General features: G+C 38.3%; 1 protein-coding gene across 1 annotated transcript in view; it reads left to right on the plus strand.

The window, feature by feature from the left end:
- Positions 1-7,500, plus strand: part of LOC113810713 (uncharacterized) — a 79,614-nt gene that overhangs the window by 41,758 nt on the left and 30,356 nt on the right. Inside the window, exon 29 of the mRNA XM_027362346.2 lies at positions 1-7,500. This exon is cut by the window's left edge and continues 1,516 nt beyond it; it is cut by the window's right edge and continues 1,411 nt beyond it. Coding sequence (XP_027218147.2) covers positions 1-7,500 — 7,500 coding nt within the window.

Below are 7,500 nucleotides of genomic sequence, written 5' to 3' on the forward strand. Positions count from 1 at the left end.
CTGAATTAACACATCTCAAAGGTAGTTCTGATATTCCAAACCTTCGATTCCGTCTCTCGAGGAATAATTCAGACATTTTCCTTTTGAAATCTGAGATCGAGAATTATTATCCACACTTTGAAGGTATGTTTGTTGCAAGTTATTATCCGGACAATGACTCACCACAGCATACAGAGATGAAAGTATTAGCTGACATGAGTGACCTGGAGGACTATGGATTTAAAGGAAATTTCAAAATTAATTCCGATTTTGAAGGTTTTGAGAACCTGATGGGAGAGTTGGACTTTGACCTAACCATTGAAGATAGTTTCCTAGCTGGGCACCTTACTAATCAATTTGACTTTAATGAGTGGCACTTCAATTCCAAAGTTAACTGCTCCCTCAATTTAGACAGACAGTTCCAATTTGAGTATCAAAGCGAGTACGATCTCAGTGTTGAAGGTGAACTTTATGACATGAAGGAATTGAGCTTTTTGCTCAGTATAAATTCTGAAGTAGTGCAGACAAAATTCAACTTGAAATATAGTCCTAAAGCATCTGAATGGTCATTTTTCTGCTATTATCATCAAGATGACATGGACTTCAAAGGATATATCATACCTGGCAATGCAAGAAAGTATGAGCTAGCAGCCAAGGTTGCTAACAGTACCCTCAATCTGGATGCACAAAGAACCGACGAATTTGGTTCAAGATTCATAGGCCTCAAAGGCAATATTAACTGGAGTGTCAAGAAATTTAAGAAACAGTTCACAGTGAACATGAACTCAGACATCCCTGAGATAAAGAAAATTACTCTTCACGTTTTCATCCAGCAAAGACGAGGATTCATGGCAACTGCAAAACTAAAAGTAAACCAAGAAAACTTTGTTGGCAGTGTGAGATATATGAGCAGAAAAGGAGGTGAAACTGGGCGAATCACAATAAAAATGGAGAACGAAATCTTCTATCCTTTCGATACAGAAACCACAATCCAGTATTCCATTGCACCAGATGATTATCGAGCTAATATTGTTACTAACCTGAATGAGAAGAAGTGGGCTTCCTTAGATATGAAAGCTAGTCTGAAGGAGTCCTACTTAAAGATTGAGTCTCCTTTCCCAGTTATTGAGAATGTTGATATTAAAGTGAATCTTCTAACTGAAGAGGACTTTGGCCTGACAGTGACAGCAACTGGAACCAAATTTTGCTTTAACCTTGAAAGTTCTTTGAGTCGTACTTTTACATCTGGAGAATTGAAAGCGAATTACCAAGCAGAATGCAGTGAACCTTCGCTATTTGACCTCAGTGCTAAATACGAATATCCTTCCGAAACATTTGAAGTTCATTTGCATATACAAGATATTGTCAGTTTCGATGTTTCTAGCATTCGAGATCAACATGAGAGAGTTTTCAAAGCTGAAGTCACGATTAGTGCTGGACCCTCCTATGGTGTATTAATAAGTAGTGGATTCGATTTTAACTACTTCCAAGTGAAGTTATGCTTATACAGTCCCTCCTCTGACTCAAATTACTTCCTGTTCACTTTCTTTGTCTCCAAAACAAGATTCGAAATTGGTGTAGAAACAACAAGGAAGATCTTCCATACTGAGTTTACATACAATCTCCAACTACAACAGTTTATGTTAGAAGGAAAATATTTCAGTGATTTCTTTGAACCATTTTCTTCAGAGCTGCATATAAAAGGTCATATTGACTCTGACATGGGTGAGGCAGAAGTTTCTCTATTGTCAGATGACAATACAGTGAATTCAGAATTTATCATGAACTATGATCTTCTTAAGGAACCCAAAACTGGGAACTTCAAGCTAACTTCTCCAAAAGGTGATGCTGAGGGCCATGCAGATTTCACAATTACTGATGGATATATATCAGTTACAGGTGAAATGCTATCCACTCTCCATTCATTCCACGAATATACATTCAAATTTGAGGGAAATCTAAATGATGACCATCCACAATTTCAGCTTTTAATTACTCAAGATAACAACACTTATGAGGTCACTGGCGACCAGCTAATGGTAAATGAAATGATGAAAAGCAAGCTTTTTGTCTCAACACCATTCCACGGATATGAACACTTTGAATTTAGTTATGGCACACCTGTTTCCGACTCAGAGCAAAGAACATACCATGCAGGACTCAACATGACTATATCAGGTGACTCATATGGAGTTGACATTGCCCACAACCATCACACTACTTGGAGTGACCAAGATACAGAGATTTCTATTTTCACACCAAGGAAGATCATTGATGCATTCAAGTTTGCTTTCATGTACAATATTGAAGGTGAAGCATCAGTATCATTTGACCATGCTCGCGGCCGTCTTGGCTTGGCTGGCTCTTTCCGTCCTTCCGACACGAACATCTCGTTGGAAATCCTTCCAGATTTGACCTTCTTTGATGCTGGAGAGTATATTTTCATGGCTAACATTCCTCTAGTAATGGATGAAGGCGGGGAAATCCGCTTAGAACGTCGCCAAACAGATTTTGACTTTGTGGCAAATATGTCTCTTGCAAAAAGATTTAAATCTGGCCAAATCGTCGTAAAAATAATAGAAGGAAATGCTGAGGAGTCAAATGCATCATATAGTCTAAGTTTTGTGCTTAAGAATCCACGAAATATTCAGGTGGATGGATTTTTTGAAAACTGGGAAATGAGATCTGCAATCAAGCTAAGAGGGAAGAAAACTGCTGCTTCTACTGGTAACATCACTGTGACCACCAATATACCCGGATATGAAGACATGGAAGCTGGCTGGGACATAGGAAAGAAGAAAATGAGTTATTTTATGAACTTGAGGTTAGACATGAAAGAAAATGGGAACATGGATTTCAAAGGCAAAGTAGATAACCAGAGCCTCGACATACAGTTCACTTCAACATTCACTAAAGATCACCATGTTATTGCCGAGTACCAGATGAATCCATTAATCCTCAAAGCGACTTATCAGTATGGTTTGGACAAATTTGAAATTGATTTTGATTCACAGTTTGATCCAAGAGAAGGTATGATGAAATTAATTGCCAGTTTGCCTTTCCCTTATGTATCAAAGCTCCAAATTGGTATGAAGTACAGTTTCTTTGATAATTACGATCTTAACATCAATGCTGCAATTGAACACATTCTTTTTGAATGTGGCTTCAATTTAGCATCTGATGGAAGCAATGGAGACTTTATATTAAATCTGATTACTCCCTTTAGTAATCCAACCAAAGTCAAGATCAGTTGGTCAGTAGATGGAACCCCGCTCAAATGCGAAGCATTTTATATCTATGGACATGAAAGAGGTGGACTGAAACTTGACCTCGAATATACAAATACCACTGTTGATATGAACATTAATGTCATGACACCTTTTGATGGAGCTTCTGAAATAACATTCAATTTTAAATATGATGGAATTGGCCCTGGACCTACTGAGGCCTCCATTGACTTGAGTGTGGACTATCATAATATCAAAATATCAACAAGCTTTGAAGAGGGAAACAACAGCATGGAAATAATCAGCAGTGCATCACTGGATTTCTTTGGCTTTCAAGGACAATTTGAATTAACATTCAATCGTAATGGTCTTGAAAACAATCTGCATCTACAAGGAGATCTGAAGGAGTATGATCTTGTTGATTTCAGTTTTAACTTAAATGAAGGCAGTATCCAATCAGATTTGAAATATGGAAATGTAAATATATTTGTGGCAAAGTTTGAGTTCTACAGTATCAGTATTCAATCTGCATGGTCAGAATCTCATTACTTTAACTTTGATGGAAAGTATGAGTCCACTGATGATGGCCATCAGCTTGAACTCTCCATAGAATCGTCTGAGATGCAACCTATTGCAGTACAGGCAAGCTATTCTGGCGCAAAGGGTCATGAAGGTAATGTGAGCATAAGCCATGGAGATAAACAGTACGATCTAAGTGGAAATACTGTTATTCAGAAGAAAAAGTCTGGGTTCGAACTGCATTTCACTTCTTCAGAAGATCCTTATCATCCATTTAACATGGAGGCTCAGTACAATATTAATGCCTTTGCCAAAGGTAACATGGGTGCCATGGAAGATTTAGCTGGTATTATGTTGGAGTGGGGAGACAAAATAGATGTCTCTGTTACAGGGATGCGCAAGGGCGATCGAGCTAAGGTGGTTGTTGAGATTATTACACCTTTTAAGGCCTTGCCCCGACTGAGCTTTGGCTTTGATGCTGAATTTTCGCTTAAAAGGAATCTCACACAACTGACGCTAACAACATTTGCTGAATGGACTCAAAAGATAACTTTGTCAGGCTTCTTTAAGTCTAAGAAGAATGAACTGGTCTTTAACTGCAGTTTAAATACACCATTTACAGAAGTTCAGAAATTGTCAGCAAACTTCACATGGAAGCCAAATCAAGTAGAGGCTTCCTTTATTCATAATGAAGATGAATGGAAAATTACAGGCAACTATGAGTTTACACAAACTTATTCTGTTCAAGTTACAGCCCAGACTCCTCTAAAGGATTTTGACTTAATAACTTTCAATGTAACAACTGGAGTTCAAGACAATAAGTTTGTGCTCACAGCAGAAATGACTTGGCCTGAAGAAAACAACATTCACTTTGAACTGGAGGCTCAGGTGTGGAAGATGGAAATGAAGTTCAACAGCCCCTGGATGCCGTTCCAAGAAGTCATCTTTGAGATGTCTCTACAGACAGAGAGTGAAGACGGAAAGTTTAGTGCAAAACTTGAATGGGACAATCATAACTTCGTCATGACTGCCATCCTCTCTCCTATGCGATCACAGTTTAATGCTAAGTTCCAGAGAGAAAACAGCGACATCTTCGGTGCCACATTTGAATACAACTTTGGGGAAGGTGAGTTCAGATTTGATGGTGAAGTTACCACTCCTGTCGCACCATTCGAGAAGCTGGAAGCTAAATTACACTGGAGCTCAGTCAGTGGCAAATTTGTCATATATGTTGCAGATTTCGAATGGACTTTGGAAGCTCAGAATGACTGGAGAAACCTTAATAGCTACATGTCGATTCCACACTCCAGCAATGAACAACCTCTCAACATCATTTTCAAATATGAAGTCCAACCAGATGAATATAAGTTCTCTTCGGTCTTTGAAGTGTCATTAAAGGAATCAAGCGAAAAGTGGGTGTTGATTGACATAAAGTTTGAGGATCCATGGACAATTAAATCCTCCATTTTTAACACAAATGTAGAGGTAGAAGTAACAAAACCTAACCGAAGGAAGTTTAATGTACATCTGCACATTGAATCCCAAGAAATGGGTTTGGAATCGGTGCTTATTGATGCAGCCATCAATCACAAACAAAACTTCAAGATATTCAGCATCACTTCAACTATGTCAGTAAAGCCAGTCCATGGAGAAGCAACTAAGCATGAACTTATTATGGACTATGAAATAATTTCTAACCACTTCTCCATGAAGGCTGAGATTCATAGTGATTATATTGATGTTCCTTATGGATTCATCTGTAAGATTCCACTGATACTTGCATTCGGACCTGGAACATTCAACTTCGCTGTGACTAGAGAAGGAGAACAAGTGTATAAAGTATCTTTTGATACACTTTACCCAGATGATGAAACCGAGACTAGAATCCTCAAAATCAAATCTCCTGAATGGTCAGTCACATTGACAGTGTCTTACAGTATCGACAGCTTCAGCTTCGCATTGTCCTACCCCGACTCAGCTACTGAGCATACTCTTCAAATCAACTGGAATGAGGACATTAGCTTTGAGAAGGTCGTATTCAGTCTGGAAATGAATTCCCCATACTTGAAAGAAAATACATTTTTACTTGAAGTCAATTTCAATGTACGTGCTTTGTTTTCTTTTGTTATCAATGGAAAAGCCACATTGGGATTAAAACAATTGGATTTCACAGGCCAGTTTCAGTATAACAGACAACAGCAGCAGGTGCAATTTGATGCACATGTATCCTCTGACTGGACAGGTAAACATTCCCTAAACTACAACATTCAGTGGCAGAGGGAAATTATATTTACTGCAGATCTAAAGGTTGACGGTGAGGATCACAAGGCAAAACTCACTATAGACTCCACTACCTATACCATGCGGATGACAGTGAATTCATCTTGGTTGCCACACAAAGATATTGTGATAATCGGAAAAGTTAATGAGGACTTCACACCATCTAATATACAAGTTGAAGGTAAAGTAACAAGTGCTGGGGATACCCTTTTGGAAGGAAATTTCGAAAATCATGGATTCCAGATGATCAAATCAGAAGTCAGAGTGAAAAACAAGTGGGAAGTGTTCCAATCTAGATTTGAATTTGAGAACTCGGACAATAAAGTATACCTTAACTGGTACATGAGCAGCATTCTTCCAGAGCTCAATGCTAACTTCAAAATTCAATATGATGAAAGCGATGTAATGCGAGGATTAAGAGTAAATGGTAAGAATTATTTAACCGGCACTTTTTCGCTACGCATTGATAATAGTAAAACATGGTATAAACGGCAAGAGGTTTCAGTCAGGATGGCTAGCCACAGTCTTTCACTTGTGTCAATACATGGAGGAAATGGTAATAGAGTTACGGTAACCTATGACAAATATAACATGTTCATTCATTATAACTTCTCAAATGAGATCAAGTTGTCAGTTTCCTTTTCAACTCCTCTGCCATCTTTCAAAAATGCTAAATTATATTTCTCCTGGCCACAGGAAAGGTCGGAAAAAGAATTGGACATTTCATATGCAACAGAAGACGATGAATATGAATTCCATATGTCTATTATGCCAGACCCTATCATTGGATGGGCTTGTAAAATCAGTGTCATAACGCCTTATAAAGGATACGAAAAGTTTGTGATCCAGACTCCACAATTTGGAGAGAACATGCCCGACTTTGCTGTTATGTTTGAATACCCAGGAGGAAAAGTGGGAGCAGAGATTAAGTATTACATGAGACGATGGAGTTGGTGTGATCTTAGATTGTCACTAAATCTGCCTCTAGAAAAATATGAAATCGTTTCCCTGAAATACATAATGGGAATGAGAGATAATATTGCAACAGTAGAAGGACGTATTGGCAAAGTTGGATTTACATACTCTTTAAAAACATTTGCTTCTCCTTCATATGATGGATTAGTGTCTGTAGTCCGTGTAAATGAAATTACCTTGCAAACTATTATTCGATTAAACTCAAAGAAAGACGCACTGGATCTCCGCACCCATACTGAAATGCAAACTGAAAATGAAGCTGACTTGAAGTGGCTAGACACAAGGCTTTTGATTAACCTAGATCGTAAGATCTATTTCCAAGTGGAAAGTCACGAAGAAGAACTCCTTAAACTCCATATAGAGTGGGGTAGTGACAGAATATTTGCAATAACTACAAGTAAAAACTTCCCAGCTTTCTTAGTCCTGAATTTCGAAAACTCAGAGATGGTTAATGAATGTCGTGTAAAGGTGGGTGTATCTTCAGGTATGGACATTGATAGCTATGGCTTCCACTTCCGCC

Source organism: Penaeus vannamei, chromosome 28 (assembly GCF_042767895.1).
Source record: "Penaeus vannamei isolate JL-2024 chromosome 28, ASM4276789v1, whole genome shotgun sequence".
Lineage (NCBI taxonomy): Eukaryota > Metazoa > Arthropoda > Malacostraca > Decapoda > Penaeidae > Penaeus > Penaeus vannamei.